Source organism: Gadus morhua, chromosome 8 (assembly GCF_902167405.1).
Source record: "Gadus morhua chromosome 8, gadMor3.0, whole genome shotgun sequence".
NCBI lineage: Eukaryota > Metazoa > Chordata > Actinopteri > Gadiformes > Gadidae > Gadus > Gadus morhua.
Genome location: NC_044055.1, coordinates 2935748 through 2963271, shown reverse-complemented (window position 1 = coordinate 2963271; position 27524 = coordinate 2935748). Strand labels below are relative to the sequence as shown.

The 27524-nt window shown below is 41.3% G+C and overlaps 1 protein-coding gene and 1 long non-coding RNA gene across 7 annotated transcripts; one reads left to right on the top strand and one right to left on the bottom strand.

Annotated features, from left to right (window-relative positions):
* The first annotated feature begins 693 nt into the window (after nt 1-693).
* LOC115548848 (uncharacterized) lies at nt 694-17014 on the top strand. 5 transcript variants are annotated; one of them, XM_030363719.1, is made up of 6 exons: nt 694-2060; nt 2389-2694; nt 2782-3060; nt 3774-3853; nt 3991-4019; nt 4226-4867. In XM_030363719.1, the coding sequence occupies exons 1-6, from the start codon at nt 1994-1996 to the stop codon at nt 4260-4262; spliced, it is 798 nt and encodes a 265-aa protein (XP_030219579.1). In that variant the 5' UTR covers nt 694-1993; the 3' UTR covers nt 4263-4867. The 5 variants fall into 5 exon arrangements, with proteins under 5 accessions (XP_030219579.1, XP_030219578.1, XP_030219577.1 ...); XM_030363718.1 differs by having other exon boundaries at nt 705-2060; nt 3774-3881; XM_030363717.1 differs by lacking the exons at nt 2389-2694; nt 2782-3060; nt 3774-3853; nt 3991-4019; nt 4226-4867 and adding exons at nt 12696-12992; nt 13080-13364; nt 14059-14175; nt 14265-14314; nt 14500-17014 and having other exon boundaries at nt 1570-2060.
* LOC115548849 (uncharacterized) lies at nt 2906-27251 on the bottom strand. 2 transcript variants are annotated; one of them, XR_003977652.1, is made up of 3 exons: nt 26170-27251; nt 7661-7810; nt 2906-2995 (listed from the first exon to the last, which is right to left on the bottom strand). It is a non-coding gene; the product is annotated as an uncharacterized LOC115548849 (long non-coding RNA). The 2 variants fall into 2 exon arrangements; XR_003977653.1 differs by having other exon boundaries at nt 26758-27248.
* Nucleotides 27252-27524: the final 273 nt, after the last annotated feature.

The following is a 27524-nucleotide window of genomic DNA, read 5'->3' as shown; positions in this document are numbered from 1 at the left end:
TGCCCATCTAGTGCCCTTCTAGTACCCTGATAGTGCCCTTCTGCCCGTCTGGTCATTCTAGTTCCCTTCCAGTGCCCTTCCAGTGCCCTTCTAGTGCCCTTCTAGTGCCCTGATAGTGCCCTTCTGCTCTTCTGGTCCTTATAGTGCCCTTCTAGTGCTCTTCTGCCCGTCTGGTGCCCTTCTAGTGCCCTTCTGCCCGTCTGGTGCCCCCATGGTTGAAAAAGTGTGCTAAAGTGCCCTCTATGGTGGTGAAAATTAGAGAAAGTGCCTTATTGGCTGCCCTTTACACATGAACAAAAATTAGTGAGTGCCCTAGGTTGCCCCTGATGATGATGATGTGCCCTCTGGAGCAAGAATATGGCAAACCGAAAAAAAACATGTTGTGGTTAGCTATTGAGGTGCAGACATTCCTCTCTTTGGTAGCTGACGAACGGGGAATGCGAGGCGTTGCTTTCATGTGGCGTCGCCATGACAAACAGCTACATCGAGTGGTACTTAAATCTCCACTGGATAACAAAGCAAAAGGCGGATTAAGAGTACCCATAGTGGAAAAGCGCAATTAGATGCCAAGTTAGAAAAACTTAATATTTTCAGTTTGCATAATCCGTTTAAAATGTATATACATTTTTGGAGCGTTCAAGATCATTCAAGTGTAGGTCATTTCATGCAAGAGAGACGATAATGGTCAGCCATCACCTCAACATGAAGGAAAACTTCCTTAAATGTTTCCGTAGCTGGTGGTCAGCGGTCAAAGACTGTATGGTAGCGGCACATTGAATTTTCTCCAGTCAAATTTTTACTTACTTATGTTAGTAAAGATGAAAGCAGTAAGGCATCCTCCTTTCTTTGGCTAAAATGTGAAAGTGCACAATGATGTGAACAACTTATTTTGGTGTTTATAAAGTCGCTAGAATAAGGGGAAACAGTGTCTTTGAAGCAATTTTTTTTCTGGCGGAGGACCCCCAGAGCTCCGGTTTAAATTATGAGCCCAACTATTCTTTTAAGTGCTACATGGAGATGTTACAAGTGCCCCGAATGGGACCTTCAAGGCAGCGCTTGCTAAGGTTAGGGGATAGGACCTTCCAGGCAGTGCTGCCTTTAAGGCTCCGTTGGGGGAACAAAAGACCATACATTTAGAAAAGCCACTGTGTCCGCTGGTGGGGCCCCATGTTGTCCAGAATGTGCCCTTTTTATTTTTTCGCCCCTGCCCTTCAAACAGTCTGAGTCAGCCACTGCTCGTACATACCACCCCAGTTTTTCCCACACATTAATTTGAAATGTGTTACTATACGGATAACTATAGTGTTTCATATCAAAATAATACTATAATAGAATAATACATTTTTGAAAAGATTTTAACACTTAAAATTGACAGACTCTGGCGCTCATTTGCTCCCATCTAGGCATGCCCCAACATCCCCGGTCGCTGCAACAGTAAATCAGCTCAGGCTGTCACTAGCCCGCACACACACACACACACACACACACACACACACACACACACACACACACACACACACACACACACACACACACACACACACACACACACACACACACACACACACACAGAGGCACCCCCAACCTCGCAATCCCCACAGATCGGAAGTGGAAGGGGGGTCATGTAAGGGAAAACACAAAATTCAGGCAGCGGAAGTTTGTAATTATAATGGAATGTATTGCTTTAAAATACCGGATATGTATTCAACTATAGAACAACATTTCTCATGTTGTAGATAAACGCAATACATTAACACTTTAACAAAATAAGGGAGGTACAGGAAGCCGAAGTTTGAAAGAAAAATACTATATTATCAGTTGCACGGAAGTAATAACAAAATATGAGTTGGTTTGGCAAATAACTTGTTTAGCCTAGGCAAGGCAAGGTACACAGAGAGGGCTGGTAAAGATAAAGACCCACCCTACGATGCTCTAGTTCAACGCTTGTCTTTAGTTCCCTCATTCGAGGAAAAGGATCCGTAGCCTATCTAACATGTATCTCTGCTCTATATTTCTTCATGCTCTGTATTTTCTTAATTATTGGTTCGTAGCTCTACAAGGTAAAACATTTAACTAATTTTCTACCATTTTTCGTGGTATTTTGTAGCCCATTGCTTTCACTGTTATAAGGAAATAGTTTTACAATTAACGTCATCCGTTTTTACAACGTCCGCATTAAGGAACAAAAATGTTTTGCATTAAACACTTTGCTATGGTATGCTCAGTTTAAAACCCTTGCATTCAATTATTTTGTATCTCTATGTGAGAAAGGATGATTCGTAGCTTGCATTATTCAATGTGACATTGTGTTAGTACATGTATCTGGACAATTAAATGTATGCACATGATTAAGTGACTTATCTTGGTATCTTTTCTTGTTTTTTACAGGGTCAGTACTTAATTTGTCGAATGTTTTTTTGCTCAAAGGAAAGGATTTATTCTTGGAATTAAAAATGCAGAAACCCACCAGTCTGTTTATATGGCGCTTTAAAACAAATGATAACAATATAATAAGACATTTTCTTGATCAAACAGTGCCTTTTACAAATTTCTATGGCAAAAGGGTAGAGTATTCAACAAAGAATTACTCATTGCAAATAAAAAATGTAGGATTGATTGACAGTGGACTTTACCACGCAGTAGATAGTGGTGCAGAAGAAACAATTATTGCTGGATACAACGTCACAGTTCAAGGTATGCTCACTGAAACAGAGTACGGACATTCGATACAAGCTGTTTCTTTGTTTGTATATTAATGATATCTAAATCTCCTTGTTCCAGAGCGGGTATCACCAGTGGTCCTGAATGTGTCGTCTGTGTCTCCCGGTCCTGAATCCTGTAATGTGACCGTGACCTGTAGCACTCAGGGCTCCTCCTTAAACTCCACCTTCACCTGCACCCCTCGGACCTGCTCTGGGGATGGAGGAGACCCAGCAGAGGTCGTGACCTCTGATGCCCCGCTCCAACTCTACCTGTCAAATGGTTCGATCGCCATCTGTAACCATAGCAACAAAGTGAGCTTGTCAAACGCCACGATGGAGATTAAACCTCTGTGTTCTGGTAAGATGAGGGAAAATATTTATTGGACAAATACAAATTATAAATGTAATTACATTTATCCCAGTGTATGATTGGACAAGCATGAGTAGATAGAATTCTAAAACACCAGTGATTGGTTGTGTGGCATTAAAGTTGCTGTAGGTAAAATTGAAGTGCTGGAAATATATATTTAGAGAGAGACAAAGTGAGCTGGTCAGAGGCCACGACGGAGATTAAACCTCTGTGTTTAAAGATGTTGGTAAGATTAGAGCAAATATTTATTAGTGAAGGGCAAATTAGCAAAGGTTCCTGCTATATTTTCCCCTATTTTGAACTCTGTCCTAAAGCGTTTTCTCACACAACCGGTGAATACATTTCCGTCTAATAACACCCTTCTAACAGAACGCCATTCATCATTAATGACATTTATTTACATTAGGCTCAATGCATCACTGACATCCATGCATAGTGGCGTTAAGAATACCACAACAGACTTGAAGTTACAGTTATTGATTATTGATGTTGATAAATCCCTCATCCCTGTGAAGTCAGCCGGTGCATCAGGCAATGCATCAAACAGTGTCCCTGAACTTCTGTCTCTCTTTGGCCATCTTCTCTATAGTTATTTGCTCCTTTGTTTGTGTGTTTCTGCTTCATGAATTTATGTTTTCTGCATGTTTATGATAAAGGTCTTCCAATGTTTGATCCCTTTCTCTCTATTTATTTCTTGACAGGTTTTCGTGACAACAACCCAAACTATGAGATATTAAACATCCTCTGTCGATTGGTCTTCGTCATTCCTATCATCATTTTGGTAATTTTTTATTGCTGGAGGAAAAAGAGTAAGTCAAATTAGCCTCCAGTTTGACCTAATAAAACAAATAAAATGTTATTATAGTATTATTTGTGTATTATTCTATTATATTTGTGTGTGGTTCTTTTTTTCTGTAGAAAATCACCTCAAAGTCCATTTTGACCAGGTAAGCCAATTTCCTAGACATTATACTCTCCAAATTGGTTGCTATATTCACATTTTGTTGCCCACTTTTAAACTATTCTTTTAAATGCCAAACGTGTATTCTAGACAAAAAGATGATTTAACATACTAATATAATATAAAGTATTGTTTATAATATAGCATAACTAAACTTCAGAACATTAACTATATTTGAAATTCTCTTCCCAGAGATCAAACTGTGACCAAGCTGCTGCAGTCTATATGAATGTGAGTCTGTTAGGAGCCCCTCCTCTCCCTTTAGAACCCGCCGACATGGAACTAAACCCAATAAGGGCTTAGAGGGTTGCTGGTTCAATCCCTGGCTACTAATGTCAGGTGGTCCTTGTGCAAGGTGCTGATAATAAAAATACAAACACAGAGAGTCAGAGAGACATGGATGATCCTGCAGATATTTAAAAAATTAGGGGTTAGAGTAAGTTCAATATGTAGGTTTATTTTTCCCGAAAAGTTGGGCATACAAAATATTTGCACAGAATCTATCTCCAACATATACTATATATTATATTATACAAGACAATATATTGAACACATTTTTTATGTGTATTCTATATGTGTATATGTTACTATATATTTTTTAATATGATATATAATTTGTTTCTTTATTTGTTACCTTGTTCTTGAATATGCCTAAATGGTCTGTGTATATACATATATATAGCATTTATCAAATAATACAACATTATGTTTTACTTCCCAGTTTTAATACAAATTAATATTCAGCAGACCCTTTTATTTGAAGACACTTGCCAGTGTCGGCATACAATCAAAATAGCTAAATAAAAGTTTACCAAAAGTTGTGTTCCTATCAGCCATTGTTGTCATTGTTTGTCGTGCTGCATGTACATCCTCTTCCTCTAGCTATGTCTGCTATAACTTCAGATAGTTAGCTAGAAAAGAAGTCAGGCTAGGTCTCAAACCACATTGGTATTCTTGTGCAGAAATAGAAAGAAACAGGAAGGAGCCAGTCAGAGCAGCAACCACAGATGATACTCTGACGCCCCTAACATGATTTCCTTCTAATACCTTATTTTTTCTCAAGTGCAGTTGCTGTTTAGGGTTTGGAAGGGTTAACTAGTTAAGAATATTTTACATATTTATTTAACCATGCACAGCAATGGATAAGTTCAAGGAGCAGCTTGATGGATAGAGGAGAGAGACTATTCATGTAGCCATAGAGTTAAACACAAGGGCTCAGCCAGGACATTTTTTTCCACAATTACGTATTCCTTCAAAGTATATTCAAATGTAGTTATTTCACTTCATGTCAACACTATCTTCCCAAAGATGGCACTTATACTATACCTTTTTGTATTATTTTCTTATCTTTGTAGAACATTTTCTCTTTTCATTATTTGACACATTCAAAACAATGGTATCTGACATGCATCTCTGCTCTATTTCTCATTTGATGTTTCGTAGGTCTTCGAGGTAAAACCCAAAACAAATGTTCTACAATTTGTCTCTGATAAATGTAGCGTATTGCTTTAATTGTAACAACTTATCTGTTTAAGGTGAACATCCATCCTCACAAAACTTTTTTTCTATTGGAAATATCAAAAAAATATAAAATGCAGCATCTTTGTAACGAAGAAAAAATGGATTTATAGTTTTCAATATTCAAAGTGATATTGTGTTATCAGTGTACCCTTATTTTAGGGTAGACAAATAAAACCTTGCCTAAGGGAAATCAAAATTTATTCGTAGGAATCAAAACACCGTTACCCATATGTCAGTCATTCCAATGGAAAGTGACAATAGTGCCTTGTTTCCACCGAGTGGAACGGCTCGGCTCGGTACGGCTAGGAGCAGGTCGAAGCGGGACGGATCGGTCACGCTAAATCTGGCTCGCATTTCTACCACCTACAGTAGCCTTAAGCTATGGTGGTGGGGCGGGGTGCAAGCCCAGCAGCAGCAGCCCCCTAAAGGTGTGTCCCTCAATCCTTGGACGCCAGACCTCCGAGTCCAAAGGCAAAGATCTCCCAGCTTTCTTGCGGCATTTCTCGGAGGCACGCCCCCTTTTTGTCTTCATCTTTCGGAAATCTGAGAGTAGACCGAGAGCAGTGATGACGCTCTCAACAAAATGGCTGCGCCCTTGAAGAGATTTTTCTTTTTTGTATTTGTACCACATTGGTCATTTTAATGTCGATTTTAAATGCTCTTACACAGTTGGTTACATTGTTACTTTATTCCGGTCTTCCACCTTACAACCACGTGTCTGAAACCAAGCTATTAGCTTGGTTTCAGTCTTGGTATCGCCATCCGTGCAAGCCGGATGGCGATAGCCACGGCAGCTACGTAAGCATCGTGACATCTTAGCAGCGCGACACAGTGTAGCCTGCTAATAAATCAATTAAATGAAAAAGAAGTTTGCGACACCTTAAACAAAGAGCAACAATGGAGGACGTCTAAGAAGGACGGCAAACATTTGCTCAACATTTTCTTCAATAGGGTTAGAAATACCTCGCAGGTACTGTGTTTGTTTGTCCGCCAATATAAGCAGACCGAGCCACACCGAACCGAACCGCTCGGTTGGAAGCGGGGCATAATGGTGCATTTCCACCGGCGGGTTCGGGTTGTTTCGGTGCGGCTTGGTGGAGTAGTGAAGGTGCGTTTCGGCCCAGCTCAGTTACGGCTCGCGTTTCCACCGCCGACAGTACCCTTATGGTAGGGCGGGGTTTAAGCCGGATGGCGATAGCCGCGGCAGCTGAGTTAGCATCTTAATCTCATAGCAGCCCAACACAGTGTAGCCTGCTAATAAATCCAAGGAAGCGTAAGAATTTGCACAATGAACAAAGAGCAACAATGTATGCCGTCGAAGAAGGCCGGCAAACTCCAAAAATATCTTGCGGGAAATGTGTTTGTTTGTTATTATTCCCCTGTCGCACAGAAGTGCGATTCTGTCAACCAATCAACAGACGGCGTGTGTAGCTCGAACTTGCCGGCGCCCTTTCAGGCTTCTCATTACCAAGCCCCCAGGAGCAGTGCATACTTCCGCAATCCACTAGTGCTCAGCGGCCAAGCCTGGTATTGCAGCTGTTTTAGCGGGCTGTGGACGGGTCCGTCGATTCATGGAGGTACAGAAGGAGATTTCACCATTCACTCCAATACATGTGGGGAACAGGAATGTGTCTCCGCAAAAAATGTCTGGATATCAATCAAAGGCTCATAATTATCTTCATACCATGTGCTAATAAAATGCAAGTTTTCTCTTTTCAAAACGCTTCCGCAAGCGTTTTATAAGCCGTTTCATTTATTTATTTTACGAAGGGTCGGCAGCTGAAAGGAGTCGTAGTGAAACAAATATTGTTTCGGCCCGGCATCCAAGAGGGCTCAGTGCTCTCCGTGGCACTGTGTTGACTTTTTATTACTTAAAGTCGCAGAGAGATGTGTAGACAGACGACAACGAGAATATTTCTGCATCCGGCACGTCATGCATTAGGTCGTGGCTCAGTCCGTACGGCTCAGTCCGGGTCACGCCCACTTTTGGCGCTGGAAACGCAATCCATGCCGCACCTTTGCGAACCGAACCGCACCCTCCGGTGGAAACGAGCCAATAGAGAGAGAGAGACAGAGACAGAGCGACAGAGCAGGGCGGTAACGTACGTAGTCGTCGGCCGAGGGGTCCTGAAGGCTGCTGTAATAGGCGGCGCGCTCGTCCTCCTCCTCCATGAAGACGGATGGCTCGTAGGACGCAAGGAAGGTGGAGGGCCGGTACAGGTGCTTGTTGAGGTGGTGCTGCCGCTTGTTTGACACCTGGGGGGGGGGGGGAGACAGGAAGTAGAGGCGTCAACGCTCTGGTTCTGAACTCAATAACACTCTAATGAGGTTGTCGTATGCATAACATCCCCACGGTTAGCTGCGGAAGTTCTGCCTCTTCTGATATCTCGCCCATTTGCGATGTCAGAAGAGGCAGATGTGTAGACAGAACTCTCTAGCTTATGATGCTACAATGCTTACAATGCTAGACAACGAGAATATTTCTACATCCAGCACGTCATGCACTAGGCGCCATTTTTTTATCCGCTGTACTTTCTTTATTAGGTCTATGCTCAGTATCCCAACGGAAGAGTACCGCGAGACGAGTACGGCTAAATACGGCTCAGTCCGGGCACACACCTTCTTCGACAAGTTGGCCAAAACCAAGACCACGCCCTTTGTCAAATCGCCCTCCATAGACCCTAACCCGTCACCTCCTCCACCATAACCACCCCCCCAGCCGGGCTACCAGAGCGGCAGGGGGGGGTCTGTACCGGAGGGGACCGACCCGGACAAGATCCGCCTGGAGCAGAGCTACCGGCAGGGGGCTCAGGATCAGGGGAGGGTCCGGGACAGCGGCCCGCTCAGCGGAGCGTTAGGGTGTGTTCCTGAATCCTCGGACGCCAGCCTCCCAAGTTGCACTTTTGACGTAATTTATGCATTCATAGCGTTCCTGTTCGTCTTTGTGATGTGATGAAATTGGTTGGTCGTTGTTTATTGTTAGCTACATTAGCCTCTTGAGCAAACCAGCCCGAAAACAAACACCACAACTTCACATTGTATTGCACGCACAGAAAGGCTGTGCATTTTATGAATTGGTGACCGGAATAAAGTAGCAATGTAACCAACATTAAAATGACCAACGTGGTACAAATACAAAAAAGAAAAATCTCTTCAAGGGCGCAGCCATTTTGTTGAGAGCGTCATCACTGTTCTCCGTCTGCTCTCAGATTTCCGAAAGATGAAGACAAAAAGGGGCCGTGCCTCCGAGAAATGCCGCAAGAAAGCTGGGAGATCTTCGACTTTGGACTCGGAGGTCTACCGTCCGAGGATTGAGGGACACACCTTTAGGGGGCTGCTGCTGCTGGGCGTACCCCTGCACAAACCTCTGCATATTACACCACACGGCCAACACATTAATGGGGGGGTTGCACACACGCACACACACACACACACACACACACACACACACACACACACACACACACACACACACACACACACACACACACACACACACACACACACACACACACACACACATAATCTGAGATCAGACATTTCACACATGAAAACGCATCAATGGATCTTCAAATAAGTATATTTATATATTGTTCCAAATACTAGAAACATTGGCTAGGTTGTATGGCACTGGAATTCATTGACAATTATTTCTGTCAAGAACAAATTCATCTCAAATCATGTGTCAACACTGGAAGCTCTTCAGAAAAAAAAATGATTATAGCTAAAGCACTTCAGAGAAATGATAACACTAATTTAGAACAAATATAATCTAGTAGAAGTACTGCTTGGCCACAAGCTGCTGTATTTCATATGAGTGTATATTTCAGAGTGGTGTCGGTCTGGCTTTCATGTATGAATTTGTTTACTGTTAGTGTGGTCTTGGCTTTTAAACAGTCAAGGCTAGCACTTTAAGTTTATGCACATTTGTGGAGTTAGTCATAGAGTTAATCATATTTTTCAACATAACTGATTGAAGATGTATATGATAGGCCTATATCATTTGTTTTAACTATAAAATTATGCTTTTATTTTAACAGTTTTAAACACATTGATTTGTACGAATGCTTGCATTGTTTTAAACAATGAAAAAACATGTTTTCTGAATGACGGCTTCCTCTTATGCCGGGCAGAAACTGAGTTTTAACCATTGGAATGGGATCACAAGATCACAAGTTTCCATTTGTGCATCAATTGACGATGTACAATTACAACTACAAATCAAATCAACAATTAGATGTGGATAGATATGTTGCTGCCATATTTATAAAATAATAAACCCCAGATAGATTTAATTTTAAATCCATCATCGCTTTATCTTTATCCTTCTCTCTCCCCCTAAACCATGACAATGCAACGTAAGTAAAGCAGCAACGTGTAACGAAAATATAAGTAAAGGACCAAGATGTTCTCCCGCTGACTGCACTGTGTATGTTTGCGCTGCATTGGGTTTGTTCATGCACAGCAGCACAGGCGTAGGTAATCGGGTCGTGAGATCGTCAGAAATCCATCCGATTACTAAATCATAGCTCATTGAAGCAATTAATCGGAGCGTCGTTACCACCCTTAAACTGCACGTCAAACGACAAGTGATGAGGCTCAAATACCGGGTGACTTTGAAATGAGTTCAAAGTTAGTTTTCAGGGGCGTGTAGGTTTCATCATTAAGCAGGAAGTCTGGGTATTCTTTGAGTGTCAAACAATGATGTTATTCTGTAGAGGTTTTATTTTATGGTGGAAATGTCTTTATTCATGTAAAGGAAAACACAAAATTCAGGCAGTGGAAGTTTGTAATTATAATGGAATGTATTGCTTCAAAATATGTATTCAGCTGTGGATCAACATTTCTCATGTTGTAGATAAACGCAATACATTAACACTTTAACAAAATAAGGGAGAAGGCCGAAGTTTGAAAGAAAAATACTTGTCTTGTCTTGTTATTCATGTCTGCGAATCGCAGACATGAATAATTGTGGCATTAGTTCGTATTTATTTCATAAACGGCAGTAAAAAATAATAATGGCAAATAACAACAGCGCCCTCTGGGGTCACATATTTCGACGGGTCGCAGAATTCGGTGTAAGACCTGTTCTCCCCTACACAGAGAGGCAGGGACGTGCACAGGGGGGTTGCTCAGGTTGCTTGGGCAACTGCCCATATGCCCTCCTCGACTCAGGTTGCCCTTCCGAGGAAAAAAATATAAAATATATATATATTTTTTAATCATTTAATGGATGCAGAATTTCATGTAGGCCTAGATAAAAAAAATTGCCACTCGAAACATTTCATAAAGTAAGCGTAGCCTCATTCAATTCCGTTCGGGCACTGAGAGTGAAAGTCAGTAGGGGGAGGGCAAACTCTGCCGCGCGGCAACAGCCGCTTTTGCCGCCTCCCCTCTGCCGCCCTTCCCTCATTGAAATGAATGGAGGCGGCGAGTTGCCGCGCGGCGTGTGAAAGCTGCTTTACGTAGCTGCAGTGCTGCACGCGACCGGAACACCGGCACCTGTGAGACGACTGCCTTGATGTTGTCGGAAAAGGTGAATTTCGAGATGTATAACAAACTTAAGTATTTTAAGAAGCTGCATTACCCTCACATAGCCACAAGGGGAGCAAGACCTTATTGAAGGCTGCTCCACCACAGAAGGCATCACCTTTGGTTAGGTGAAGAAGCCGAAGCCATCACGCCCACTAGGCCACGCCCACTTGACGTCCTCTAGCGGGTGATTTCAAACTCTAGAGGCAGAGATCAATAGGTAGACGGCGCAGAAAGCCCCCCGGGCCTAAGCCCGGGGGGCTTGAAGTAGATCACGGTATTTTCCTCTCACACGCGTTAGATACAATTCCCTCCGTAGTCTCCATTTACCATACCAAAACATGCCGACTTTATAACAAATAAAGTGAGTTAAAGTAAAGCAACCCGGGATTGGACAACTTTCTTCAAGAATATGCAACAAAACAAACAATCATCATCACGTTTTTTGAAATGAATTACAATCTTCATAAATCCAGGCTTTGCCACGTAACGTTTAGCCTAAATAATCAGACAGCTAGCTAGCTTGCAGACAAGCAGCCCGTTATCACATAGTCTACACATTTTTTGGTAGGCAAACTAAGCTACATGTCTGCTGATAGTTAGTTTCTAACATTTCGTTTTAACAAGAAGAATAATAGATGGAAGTAATGCATCACATGAATTCTTTCATTCAAAATGGTTCATGCCTAAATCTTATCACTATTTTGGGTATTGTTTGTTATTGTTAAGTGAAGCCGAAATGCCCAGTGAAAAGGGGAGGATTCAGGAGAGAGAAAGACAACTAAAGGAGGCAGCAAAGAGGAGCACATCACTACCCTGTAGTGATCAGTGTGGTCAAGAGCGGCTGTCTGACCTCCTCCTGCTGTCCATAGAGAAGGACATACCAATCATGTTTTTCTGCATTATCGTTAGTAGTAGGTATTTCAGTGTTTTACTTATTTGTATTAATATATTAATAAAGACCCTTTTATTCTCAGTCCTTCATATAGCCTGTCAGTTTTTTTTTTTTTTTGGGGGGGGGGGGGGGGGGTGCCCTTTTTTCAGGTCAGAGCAACTGCCCCTCAAAATTCCTGTGCACGTCCCTGCAGAGAGGGTTGGTAAAGAGAAAGACACACACCCTACGATGCTATGGTTTGGTTCAACGTCTAGTTTACTCATTCGAGGAAAAGGATCCGAAACCTATCTAACATGTATCTCTGCTCTGTATTTCTTCATGCTCTGTATTTTCTTAATTATTGGTTCGTAGCCCTACAAGGTAAAACATTTTACTCATTTTCTACAATTTTTCGTGGTATTTTGTAGCCCATTGCTTTCATTGTTATGAGGGAATAGTTTTACAATTAACGTCATCCGATTTTACAACATCCGCATTAAAGAACAAAAATACATTTTCTGTATTTCCTGTTGCATTAATCACTTTGCTACGGTATGCTCAGTTTAAATCCCTTGCATTCAATTATTTTGTATCTCTATGTGAGAAAGGATTATTCATAGCTTGCATTATTCAATGTGACATTGTGTTAGTACATCATATATCTGGACAAATAAATGTATAGGCCTACACATTATTAAATGACTTATTTTGACATATTTTCTTATTTCTTAACAGGGTCAGAACTTAATTTGTCTACTGTTTTTTTGCTCAAGGGAAATGATTTATTCATGGAATTACAAACGCAGAAACCCGCCGGTCAGTTAACATGGCAATTTAAAAAAATAAGAATATTAAGACATAATCCCAAAGGGGATACACAAAATTTCTATGGCACACGGGCAGAGTTTTCAACAAATAATTATTCATTGCAAATAAAAAATGTAGGATTGAATGACAGTGGACTTTACGAAGCATTAGATATTAGTGGTCAAAAAGATGAAGTTATTGCTGGATACCACGTCACAGTTCAAGGTATGTTCACTGAAACAGAGTACAGACATTCGATACAAGCTGTTTCTTTGATTGTGTTTTAATGATATCTAAATCTCGTTGTTCCAGAGCAGGTATCACCAGTGCTCCTGAATGTGTCGTCTGTGTCTCCCAGTCCTGAATCCTGTAATGTGACCGTGACCTGTAGCACTCAGAGCTCCTCCTTAAACTCCACCTTCACGTGCACCCCACGGACCTGCTCTGAGGATGGAGGAGACCCAGAAGAGGTCGTGACCTCCGATGCCCGGCTCAACCTCTACCTGTCAAATGGTTTGATCGGCATCTGTAACCATAGCAACAAAGTGAGCTGGTCAAACGACACGATGGAGATTAAACCTCTGTGTTTTAAAGATGGTAAGATTAGAGCAAATATTTATTAGTATGAGTAGATATTAAGAATTCTAAAACACCAGTGATTGGTTGTGTGGCATTAAAGTTGCTGTAGGTTAGATTGAAGTGCTGGAAACATATATATATATATATGAGGGGCCGTTTAGGACATAACTAATTGAGACACTCTCACACACATACCTATGAAACACTCTTACACTCACTACTGAAACGCTCACACACTCACTACTGAAACACTCACACACTCATACATATGAGAGAGAGAGAGAGAGAGAGAGAGAGAGAGAGAGAGAGAGAGAATAAATAAATAACTGAAATGAGCGCGATAAAAAAAAAAAACACGTCCCCTCCCTCTCTGATCCCTCCTCAAGTGTCTCCACAAATTGACAAGCGTTGCATTTCACTCACCCGTGATTGACCTGCAAGATAAACTCCATGAACCAATCAGGGAAGGCTTACAGAGGCATGGGCGGCGCCGCCCTCAACCTAAAACCTCTCACTCACTAATGGCTGACGGATGGCTCTGCCCTTTCTAACCAACTGCACAAAAAAATTGCAGACAGTCCCTCATATATATGTAAACAATTTGATAGCTTTCGTTCACTCAAGATAGACAAAGAATTGTAGTTGAGTGGATGATATGTTTGATGATACACAACGGTAGAGTTATTCTTTTTTCTGTTTTGGTTGTTGACAGGTATGAATGCCATCAGCAGCCCAAGAGTTCCATTAATTATAATTTCAAGCTGTCTAGTGGGCATCATCATGGCAATGTGCACTCTGGGAATTTGTTATTGCAAATGGACGAAAAATAGTAAGTTACTATTTTCTCACCAGTTTGCATTAAGTACAATGTCACATATATATATATATAAATAATTGTTGGAACCTTTTATTCTTAAGACCACCCTACCGATAACCGGGAAACCCATTCTCCTGGTAGCGAAGACCAGGTAAGCTGATTTCCTACATTTCATACTTAAATGTTCTATTACCTATAATCATTAAAATGTAATACTTCTAACATATGTAAGACAACCATACATATATAACATGTTGATAAAATGGGAATTGGTACTTCTTGTTTATAAGATAATTGAACAATGCAACAAACTTATGTCTTAAATGTTCTTTCCAGAGTCCAAACTGTGACCAGTCTCCCACCGTCTACAGTATGTTAGGACCCTCTTCTCTCCCTTTAGAACCCATTCCCCCTCAAACAGCCTCACCCGAAAGTATTTATGCCCAGGTTGACAAGCACGGACGTGTTTAGAAGGTGGCTGGTTCAATCAGGGGCGTAGCACCAAACTCTGGGCCCTATATACAAGAAGTCCTGATGCTTTCTGAGCCGCAAGTGAGCCTAGTCGACGCTGATTGGATACGGTTGAGGCGGGATATGACGTGAGAACGATGTATGATTAAAGGCGCGCTCACAGTCCTTAGTGGTAACGAGACGCCTCGTCGGTGACGACGCTGACGCTTACTTACGCTTGTTTCCGATAGCAACCGTTCATGTGCACTGCGTTGGGAAACTAAAAGTTCTTCAGAGCAGGTTTTTTTTTGTCTGATAAAAAACGGTCAGAACTAAACTGAACTTAGTAGGATCAGTTTCAAGTTTGAATGCCTTTATTTCCTTGTAGCCTTTCACCTGCTATCATTTTGCTTTTATTTATGAGAATCACATTGTATATTGCCACTGTATGGAAGGCAAGGCAAGGCAACTTTATTTATAGATCACTTTTCATACACAAGGCAGACTCAAAGTGCTTCACATATAAACATTGTCATAAAATAAAATAATAGACAAGTGAAAGAGAACATATGCAAAGAAATGAGTAAAATTGATAAGCATTTTAGAAAGGGCAATGTATTTAGGATCAGATCAACTGTCTCTCTGATACCCACTTCGGGACTCCATCCCGACCTAAAGGAACTCGGTCCATCCTCTGGGACTCCACCCCGGAATCTAGGACTCTAAACCAGAAAGAACGCAGGTCTCAAACCCTTCAAAGTTACCCAGGTCAGGACTCCAACCTGACCTAAAGGAATTTAGTCCTTTCTCTGGGACCCCAACCCGATCTAAAGGAAGGCTACACTTGCCTTTATCTAGAGCTGGTTTACCAGAACACAACGTTTAAAACTGAGCAAAGTCGATGCCAACCGAACTTACAACGTCAATCAATAGTAAAGTATGTGATATGATGGTTGATTCTCTTATATTGTGTAAAACGTTCATGTTCAGCCATGTTAATGCGCGTCACTATTAAACTATACGTCACCAACTGGGTAACTCTGTTATCAGAATTCGCATGAACTATCTATAGTTTCTGTAGGCTTTCCGACTATTTATGGTCTGTTGACATCAAATTTTGGATGATCGTGGGGATTCTAGTCGAGTTTACGTGTCATGCAACGTTGGGGCAGGGCAGCTCAGCGACCGCGTTCCTCTGTATGTTTAGCGCATAACCCTGCAGGCTGCAATAAGAAATGCTATCCGCGCTAAAAAACGGCTGTATGGTTGTAAAGTAGTCTGCCCCATGGTCATATTCTACAACTGTTGTTGTTTTAACTCAAATTATCCCGCCAGTATCTTTCGTCGTGTCTATATCAGATGCAGATATGCCGAGTGGTGCTGCGACCTGTGATTAACAGTCTGTTGAGTTTCTGTTAAAAAAAACATTTGAGAGGTTAAAATTGGAAGAGAAGTTAGCTATATAACAATTTGGCTCAGACAGACCGGACATAAAAATTATCCAACAAACGAAGGATAGGAGGAAAGAGCAAGTGTGGCACAGGACAAGGGGATATATGGACAACGGGTTTGAGTGATCTGAAGCATATGCACTCCCATAACTGATACCTGCACTGACAGTTAGACCTCCTCATTTTTTGTAAATGAGGAAGTGTTTCTGCGGTGTTTCGGCTTTTCTTTATCTTAGTTCTGTTCTCATGCACCTTGCATACCACTTCCTCTTTATGAAAAAAGTATGGTTGGGGTCATTGGTTGAAGAATGTGTTTTTTTATTTATTTTTTAAGTATTTTTTATTTTTTTACTTTAAATGTATCTAATTATAATACAAAGGACAATCATTTTCTTTACAAATGTAATCCAAATTCTTTATTTTAAAAATATTTTGTGTTTATGGATATATATATGTGTATATAATATACATATACTGTATATACACATTTATTTTAAGCATGTATTTTTTTCATTTGTTTTTACTTGTGTTATGATGGTATCCCAGTTTTCTCTTTAGAAAGCAACAACATTACAACCTTTTATCTTGGGCCCGTCCACACGAAGCCGATTTTTTGGTGAAACCGCATAAGTCTTGTGCGTTTCGGCCGATCGTCCAGACGGAGCCGGCGAATCCGCTCCCCGAAACCGCACATTTCTGAAACCACCCTCGGAGGTGGTTTCAAATCTATCCGGACCTATGCAGTTTCGTGTTAGGATTTTATGTGGATCTGAAACACAAACGATGACGTCATTAGCCCCCCACTGGCTGGGGACGTCAGAGTTGCGTTGAATTTTTTATTTATTATTTTATTTGTATTCTTTTTGTAGCTTTAAATGAAGCCCCTGGATACATTGAAATACTAACTGCACATTAAAAGTATTTCTGCTCAATTTAAAAGGTTGAATCTCCTCGTGACTGAATGTTTGTATACAGCGCGCACATTTGTCATGAAAGTTGTGATGTCCACATAGGAATAAGTGGCACAGTATTTTGCGCACACATTTAAATGAAGTGAGTACTACGGCCAGAGGTCAGAGTAGGCCTATCTATTTTTATAATATGCGCTAGCATTTTTTAGCTATCACATGTTAGCTGTCGCTGAGCTATCAACACGTGATAGCTCACATCTTTTCCATGATGATAGATCTGTGGTTTCATTCATTGCGGAACTTCGTTGTTATTCGAAAATATCTAAATGTCGCCAGTCACTCCACCAAGTATCAGCCTAATGCACAGTAGGACGGAACTCAGAAACCACTAGGAGTGAGAATTAAGTTAAATTGTCAGTGAACACTGTGTTTCTGCTCAAATTCGAACAATACGACTTTAAAGAATATGCATTTTGGGGTTGAGAGTTCTAGCAAGGAGGCAAAACGTGTTATTCCCCTGATAAAAACAGTTACTGTTGTTAAGGTTTACAGAAGCTATTTCCAGTTTCCCCAAAGTAGTTTTTCGGTTTTGTTTAAAACCTTAAAGTACGTATTATAGGATCTTAAACATAGAAATCGATGCTATTTTGTCACTTTTCCAGATGTCCAAATGCCTCAGAGGAGTCACTCACTGCGACGACAGCGTCCATGCTTGGACGTTGTCAAACGGAAGATATCGCAGTGTTGCCTTTTGAAGTTGGACTGTCCAAATGTAGAAGTAGCATAAACTTTGAATAAACAAAGAGCCATGGGTAATCTCACTGCAGTAAGCAAATGATCTTCCAATGTTTTACCAAACATTATCCTATCTAGATTTTCTTCTTTTTCATTGGACTGTTCCTTGCTTATCCTGCGCTGGAAAGGTCTTTCCTCCGTGATGATGACCTTTGTCACCAGGGCCTTCTTCACCCCAACACTTTAATGGGGGGTGCGCGGCGCGCACACACACAAACACACACACACACACACAATCTGAGATCAGACATTTCACACATGAAAACGCATCAATGGATCTTAAAATGAGTACATTTATATATTGATCCAAACACAAGAGAGAGACCTTGGCTAGGTTGTATGGCGTTGGAGCGTGTAGAATGCATTCAAAATTATGTCTCGGATTTCTGTCAAGAACTGCAGCTAAAATGTGGTCAACACAGGAAGCCCTACAGAAAAACCTTACAGGAAGTAAGACTTCCTGTTACAGGAAGTAAGGTGTTTACCAAAACGTAACTGAAAAAATTACATCGCAGGGGTGGTGCCCTAACTCCGACTAGGTGTGTAATTTAACTGCACCACTGCAACCACCTAATGTCACTTAGGTGGGCGCGGGAATGTCTCACGTCACTCAGAGCGCTGATCCAGCTTGGTTAACAACTCTGGGGACTGCTGCTATGTATAAACCTAAGAGAAGTCCTAAGACAGTGGCCATAACCAATGACGTCGTCCCATGCTGGCTCCCGTGGTCAATGCTCACATCCGCATGAGCTACTAACTCAAGTAAAATGTTTAAATCAGCAGCTAACCAATGCATGTTTGCTGCCTACAGACAAGTAATATAATGCAAAACCTGTCTTGTAGAGCCTGCACTTTGCTAATGACGCCAGCTCCCGGGATGCTAGTCCCGACCAGCACAAGAAGACAGAATACAATCAGCCAATGTGTTCCGAAGAAGGTGAAATGTGTTCTGTGTGCCGACTAGGTATATACCTATAACATAAAGGGTTGGGAGTTTAGTTATTTTGATGAGCAAAGTTAAAAGAAAACGTATACAGAAGTTTATAAACAGACTGAAGAGCCAATGACCCGATGAAAGGGAGAAATCATTGATCTGACCTTCCTTTCAGGAACTGCCAAAGATCCATTGGAAGTACAGCAGTACATCAAAATGCATCACAGAGCTTTTTCAGTTGACAACACTGCGTCATACTTAAAGGACTCAAGAGAGTTGTAGTGCTGTAAAATCCTAAATCCACGTCCATTAACCGTAACCAGAGGCTAACTGTCCGTCCACACCAGAAGCGAATTGAGCGACCAAATCGCCGGAAGTCATTCACTTTCTATGGGCAAGAGCGACCAAAGCGACCAAAGCGACCAACGCTACCAGCGGCCAAAGTTGAGCGACCAGAGCGTCAAAAAGAAGTTGAAAACTTTTTAACTTTATGCAAATGACTATTATTCGCTTCAGCGACCAAACACTGACAGCCAATCGGAATGTAGACGCTCTTCGCTTGCGTGGATCCCAGGGAACATTGGCAGGCACTTTGGTTCCTACCTACCTTTATTCACTCACTGAACAAAATGTCGGCTGAAGTATTAATCGCGGCTGTAACTGGGCACCCGGTGTTGTACGACCCAACCCTTTTTCAGTTCAGAGATCGAAACGCCATAGTGGTTTGGATATCAAGTGATGATAAGCGGGAGTATTTATAGGCTACATCTAGAACGTTCGTATTTAAGCGGGAATCATTATAATTTGCTCTCCATGCCACCAATCTAACCAACCAATCGCGTGTAGCATGCTTTAAACAAAACCAAAAAAGTTTTTGAAATCGTCACATAAACAAACTAATCGACAAGACGAGGCTCACACCTCAGGCTCCGTGAATAGTGGGGAATAGAGGGATAAAAGACAAGAGATATATCCCTTGTCATTTATCCCTCTATTCCCCACTATTCACGGAGCCTGAGGTGAATAATTTTTAATTAAATAGTCTAGATAGATAGATAGTCAAGTCTTTATCAATACCAAACGACACAAATCGTCGGGAATCCATTTAGGTGGTTCGTCCCACACAGGACAGTAGCCTACAAGACCACACAGAACAAGTCTGACTGGACATACACACAATACATCACATTAAAACTAGACACGCGTTGATAGATAGATAGACAGAAAGGCCTAGATAGATAGATAGATATGTTCCATTATTTGCCTTGCGGAGCCAACCAGTCCTGTGCGCCGCGTATGCAAATTAGCCATGTGCGCTAATGTCTATTTGTTTTGAATGCGACGAATGAGTGCAGATCATGATTTGCAGATCCAGATCAGTGAAACATATTTTAACTACTACAGCACGCAGGGTTTTTTGTTCTCGGTTGTAATTAGCCTACATTTTAGGATTTTTTGTATATTGGGGGGAATCACTGTCCTACTTGTTGTCGAAGCACTTTATCGAACAAGCAAAACCGTCTCGGCAATATGGCCAAGGTGTATGGGAGAGTTCACTATTTGATATGGCTGTCTGTAGGGCCTACTAAACGCATACGGCTCCTTTAAATGCGTCTGCATAATTGAATTGTACGTCATGAGCGACTTGAGCGACCAAAGCGAACAGAAAAATTCGCAGCGAAACTTTGTGAGCGACCAAAGCGTCTTTGACGCTATGGCCGCTCCTGGTGTGGACGTACAGTAATGTTGTGAAAATGTTGTTTTGTCACGTTTCAGAGGAGCAAAACTGCCGCAGTTTCCATCACAACAATGTCTTCCCATAATGACAAATCCATTTCTGATTAATTAATAAGCAATTGCCAAATAAACGTTTTCACCAACACGGTAACTAACATGCTAATGCTCCCATGCTTACAAAATGGAGGCGGTCATTTCAATGTGATAGTTGCATAGTAGTTGCATAAAGATTTGGCTGATATATGAATGCTTATTGATTTTCTGATTATGGCATTGCCTGTGGTAATCTGCATTTTCCTGTCAATAAAGACATGTTGGCTGGTAGTCTCATCTCTACTGGTCAATCAATGTCTGTTGGGAGTGTGTGACGCAGATTACTATATCAACAACTACAGTGTCAAAGTTTTATCACCAATACTGGTAATAAAATACTGGTAATAAAACCCCACCACACACATAACAATTTCCGCCGCACTGTAAAACCCAACAGTAATCAATGTCCCTTTGGTTTAGAAATAAGATGAGCTGAGCTGAGCTCCTCAGAATTTATATCCAAAGTTGAGGATCATCACAAAATAAAGTCAAAAGAATCCTCCCAGCTTCGAAAACTTTGACTAAAGACATAAAATCGATCAAGGGTACTGTAATTATGCAAGCAGGAACTGTACTATTATGGCCTTGATGAGGATAAAATAATATTGATGACATTTAAAAAAGGCCACTCCCTAAAAGTGCGAGCCAGAGAATGTGTGCCTGGGGCAGGTTTAGCACCTCATCTTTTACATGTTCTGTTTAAAACAGTTACGGTTCCCTTCCAATGTTTCCCTATGCGTTCGCGGCAGCACGCAGGCAGGCAGGCAGGCAGGCAGGCAGGCAGGCAGGCAGGCAGGCAGGCAGGCAGGCAGGCAGGCAGGCAGGCAGGCAGGCAGGCAGGCAGGCAGACAGACAGACAGACAGACAGACAGACAGACAGACAGACAGACAGACAGACAGACAGACAGACAGACAGACAGACAGACAGACAGACAGACAGACAGACAGACAGACAGACAGACAGACAGACAGACAGACAGACAGACAGACAGACAGACAGACAGACAGACAGACAGACAGACAGACAGACAGACAGACACACACACACACACACACACACACACACACACACACACACACACACACACACACACACGCGCGTGCGAATGGAGCGTAGGATGTTTTTGGCTACAAAATAATCAAGGCTAGCTCAATGTGAAGGTCAACAAAACACAAGGAAGACTGAAACATTACCACCGAAAAATACATAAAAACACCTAAAAATAACGTAAGTAACAAAGTAAGGCTTTATGAATACCATTTAAGAATTCTACAAAAAGAAATATGATTAAAAAAGTTTTAAATTAAATTAAAACATGCTGCAGAAAAATCATCTTCAAATATAAATGCATAAAACTGTAGAACAATTTGAATATTTTTAAGTTTGGAAACTGATTGGAAAGCATGAAGCTAAAATAGGGGTAAAATATTGTTTCTCCAGTATTTCAGGAGAACGCAATGCAACGCACGACACAAAAATAAAAACAACCGGCATGGAAACACTGAAAGCAACCGTGATCGGAAAACAGCACGACGCACTTTTTGATCGTAAAGGCCATTGTGCTTATGGTGAGCTATGACAAGATCGTAGTCCTGACTTCTAAACCTGACTTGATCCTAGTCCTGAATCTGACTTGATCCTAGCCCTGAATCTGACTTGATCCTAGTCCGGAACCTTCCTTCATTGACCCCCATAATCCCAGTGTAATAGGTATATGTATGTCTATATATATATAGATACATTCAGTTATTATATCAGAATATGAGAGATGTGAAAGGTGTAAAAGAAAGGGCAAAACCAGTGTAGCTCATTAGTTCGATATTGGCCTATTGGCATACCCTGTGGTTGCATTCAAGCAATGTAATTAAATGATCCGTTCCTGAACATTGCTGCCAATGTTCCTTATCAATAGACAGAATCCATAGACTCATTCTGAAGTTGACTAAAGTGTAAATGGCAAACAACCTTTAATAAATAAATAAATGATGCATCATAGTGGGTCCCCTGAATGGTGAAGATGGTTTACAAAACAAATGGAGCACAGAGAGAAAGTGATTCTTTCATAAATCGCTTGTTTTGAAACTCCTGTAAAAAACCTTGTTCTCTCATCTCTATCCTTAGGAAAAAAAATCGTTTCCATTATGCCAGTTTCCATTATGATCATAATTCTATAATAAACTCTTTAATTTGCAGTACTTCTTAATATAGGCCTATAAATATATATATATATATATATATATATACCTGTATATATATATATATATATATATATATATATATATATATATATATATATATATATATATATATATATATATATATATAATTACACCTGTGGTGTAATTACAGTAAAGCGAAAATGAAAGAACTTCATGTGGCATATAATGATGCTCAGAGAATTTTGCTTAAAATTCCCAGTGGGGGTAGTGCCAGTGAAATGTGCGTGACAAACAATGTGCCCACTTTCAATGCTGTTCTCAGAAATTGTATGTATAGATTCATGGGCAGATTGACTGGGTCTATGAACACGATTATTGTGTCTCTAATTGATATCTCTCAGAGTGACACAAGGTACTCATCCTGCTTCTGGAAACATTGGACCCGAAGCTTGTATGTGTTTTAATTATGTTTGTATTATAATTGATAATGCCTCATTTGCATTCCTTCTTAAATGTTTTATATTGTTTTATATATGCGTGTGTGTGTGTGTGTGTGTGTATTTATATGCGTGTATATATATGTATATGTGTGTATATATATGTAGTGTGCTGTCTATGTGGACCTTCCTGTGTCTTGAATAAAGTTATAATAATAAAAAAATAAAAAAAAGATATATATATATATATATATATATATATATATTAAATTAATGTTTGTTTGCAATGGTATTGCACTACTCATTTAATATGCCATCGGAGCTGGCAGGGGTGTGTCTGCGATGTGGAGAGTGACAAAGTTCAGCGGTGTCGAGACGGAGGCAGAATAACAAATAGACAGAAATAAATTCAGAAGAGACGGATCGCACTGATTCCACCGGGCACCTGGTGTCAACTGAGCCGTTGGGTATACCTGTGCGTGTGAGTGAGTGTGTGTTTGAGTATGTGTGTGTGGGTGTGTGTGTGTGTGTGTGTGAGTAAGTGTATGTGCGTTTGAGAGTATGTATGTGTGTGTGTGTTTGTGTGAGTAAGTGTATGTGCGTTTGAGAGCGTGTGTGTGTGTGTGTGTGTGTGTGTGTGTGTGTGTGTGTGTGTGTGTGTGTGTGTGTGTGTGTGTGTGTGTGTGTGTGTACGTGCGTGTGCATGTGAGTGTGTGTTTGTCGAGTTCCTCCTAATTAGGAATAGCTGTTAAAGAACGCGAGCAGTAAGCCCGATCCTAATTGGAGGCTGTCGCAGCGTGCGTGTTACTGAGGGAGGGACAAAGTGAGAGGAGAGTAATTAAAATAAACTAAATGCTTGGGTTTCAATCTTCTCTGCAGATATGCTGTCTTGTTTTAATTTGGCAGGAAGGGCACCCTCACGGTGCAATGTCATAGGCTATAGTGTCTGTCAGAAAATACATCCAAAACATGAAATAACTTCTGCTTTAATTGACACAATAAATGTTTACACGCCTATATACTAATACGCATGCTTGATCTCGATGTTGAGTGTTTAAGTACGTCGTCTTATACAGGCCTACATCAAGTTGTTGACTCCCTTGGGGGGAAACATACAGACAAAAAGTGAATCTATCTAAATAAAGCTGGCTTTGAGACTCGCGTTCAATCCGACAAAACACATTATCCTCACTCTCTCTGCGTGCACTCTTTTTAATCGCCTTGTGTCTAGCAATGAGGCCTGTCTGGAGACACGGCGAGATGAAACAATGAAATGAAATATAGCGACACAAATTTGACAATCATTGATAGATTACACAGGTAGAAGAAGGGGCCCCATAGTGCTGTGAAGTTGTCAGAGAAAGCAGTGAGAAGGCTCTCGACGGATGTATTACAGAGACCGCCACACACACACTGTGGCTGTTATAAAAGGGTAAACGATAAGCAGGGACCCGATTATGGACCGAAGCTGACGTGACACCAGTTTGCAACACTCCTGGTGTCAGTGAGGAAGGCACTCGGCTCTCGGCTTTAGTCACGGGTGAAGTCACATCACAACATTATTAAAATATGATACTTTGCCTAAAAGGAGGCAGGACGATAAGTGGGTGTGTTGTTCCACTCACTACGCCAAATGTTTATGAGCTTCTAAGGGTCAGCAATATACCTTTAGGGCGACCATGACCAATAACCTGAATGAATTTGTAATGTTTTCACAGTCGCTACCCTTTCTTGTGAATCGAGATAATTGGTTGCAATTGAAGTAGGTTTACTTGTAGTGGTGTGCAGTAGCAACCCAATTAGTTGAGAACGCTGAGAAGCTGGTTTAAGAATAGAGAAAAAACGTAATTCACACCACATTAGAGATAAAAACATGTTTATGTCGAATATCTAAATACCCACACCACAACGATGTGCGTTGCTTTATGACGTATGGTTAGATAAGATTTTCTCTCAATAGGGCAATAGGAGATGTGTCATACCAGTATTGAAAAATGTATAACACAAAATGAACCAACTCTTTTTCATTCATATTCTGCCTTTGTATCTGCCAATTAGACATTTCTAAGGTGTTGTTTCATAATTAATGTTTTGCTTTCATTGCTCTCAACTGGTAACCCACTATTGAAAAACTAAAAACTGGATTTCTGAAATGTGAACATATGAAATTAGCTAATCAGATTTTTTTAAATCACTGTGATACAATTAAGCTTACTCAACCTGACCTGGCTCGCACTTAACGACACACACACACATGCGCGTGCTCCCACACCAACACAGATCAAGACCAAGAATTTCTTGGATCCACTAGAGGGCACAGAATCCACACAGAAATCCGAGCAGGAGCCTGCTGCATCCAGTACTCTGGAAAACAAGACCAAAGATCAGCCATAGTACATTATGGATGACCTATATCTAGGTACTCTCATCCTGAATACCAGGTCCCCGGAGGCAGGTATAACATCAGTATATATACCATGCTGTCCTCTAAACTCCTGCGTCCTCCCAAATCCCATCCTAACAAAGGCTGAATGCGACACCTGTTCTCGCTCACGTCGAGTCCTGCCTTCGGAGACCGATTTTACTGGGAAGAAGACGATGCCAATGTTCTGCTCCTTATAGGCTTACGAACTAAACACTTTGATAATTGAAAGGAGAAAAAAAGGTGTTTACCAAAATCTTGTCTACCAGGGCAGAACAAGACACTACCCGTGAACCGCAATAAGTGTAATTAAAGATAATTTCACGCCTCCAGAAGCAGATACGGAGCCATTAATCAAGACAGGCTGAGATGCCGATGGCAGATGTGGAGCTCATGTCCTTTTCTGTATCATTTAGTGTCTTGAGAAGACTTTGTTGAATTGCATTTTATATATTTTAACAAACTATTCAGGAGGCCTCTCTTATGGTGTCTGGACAGGGCAAAACATTGGATCAGGGCAAAGATACACTCAAGACAGGAATCTGGAAATCATCATACAACTCGACCAAATAAGAAGATACATTTTGTTGATAGAGACAAGCAGTTTGGGTCTTACATGAAATGGGTCCTGTTGCAAAGCTCTCTGCAGTCACACACAGAATGCACACTCTCTCTCACTACCATCGCGAATGCTACATCAGTGACTAGCAGAGTTTGGCCTGCTTCAAACATCCCCACCTCCCCACATGGTGACTGACAGCTTTAGAAACCAAACTTCTTCACAAAACAAACTGTTCCGTAGCAATTATAACTTCAGTCACTGCTATGGCCCATATTTAATGAATCCAAACCCAATCAATCATAACATGAAACAAGTCAGAAAATGAAACACGTGGAACACATCTGTCAAAATATACACGCTTTTAGGACCTCTGACTCTGGCGTGCCCTTATGGCCTCGGATGGCTCCTATAAATCTGCACAAATTAACGATCCCTCCTTTATAAGCATGTGATTTCATGAAAGCATTTTTTTTCAGAATGGCAACTGTTGAGAAGGAATAATCCTTTTAGAAGTGCAAGGGGCAGTAGCAGTGTAATCTCCTGAACCCAGGGCTGTTGGTGTGGACCTTGTTTAAAATGCGAGGCAGTGAGTGGAGCAGACAGCACCAGAGGATCTATCAAAGATGAGTGAAAGCTCCTCACGTGTCGGTCCAAGTCCATGCGCCATCAATCATCCTGGGGGCTGGGAAAAAATGTCAACTGTCGAAGGCAGGGACCCGAACAAAACAGGTCAACCGCTATGAGTGATATGATGCGATAAAACGACTCGCACCTCATCTCTTATATGGACAGCCACTGCATTTTCACCGGGTGGCAGTAGAGTCATTTCAAACTTTAATTCAACGTAAACGCACCTGAGTGAGTTTTGCGATGCTAGACTTAACCCACTTAAGCTAATCATAATTGTCCTCGCAAGTCTGTTGTTTTCTGCTCCGCCGAAATAAATCAGCAACGTTTACGTTTTCTGTGCTGGTTGTCAATCACTGTATTCTCGGATGATTATAGGTTTACAAAAACGTTTCGAGCAAAGCAGTACAAAAGAAAGACGTAACAGAAAAAGCCGTACTTCAAGCAAAGTTCGATGCACTGTCTATATGCCTACAGGAGCCTATAGCATACTCATTGTTAAAGGTACAATTATGTAACATTGACACTAAGCGTTTAAAATGGGTACTGCAGTCCAAATTAACAATATGGGAGAGAGTTGTCTCCGGCCACTCCTTCCTCCTCCGACTCGAAAACTCGGGTGGCATCCATCTTTATGGGCTCTGAGCTTTCTCCAACTTTCAAATACAACTCGGAAATTAGCAGGGATCCGGTTAAGGAGCTCTTTCGGAAGAGGACAAGGCTTTTTAGGTCGGGTGGAAGTTAGTCAAATCTCAGTTGTTCCAGCTTGTTCGTTTGCTTTC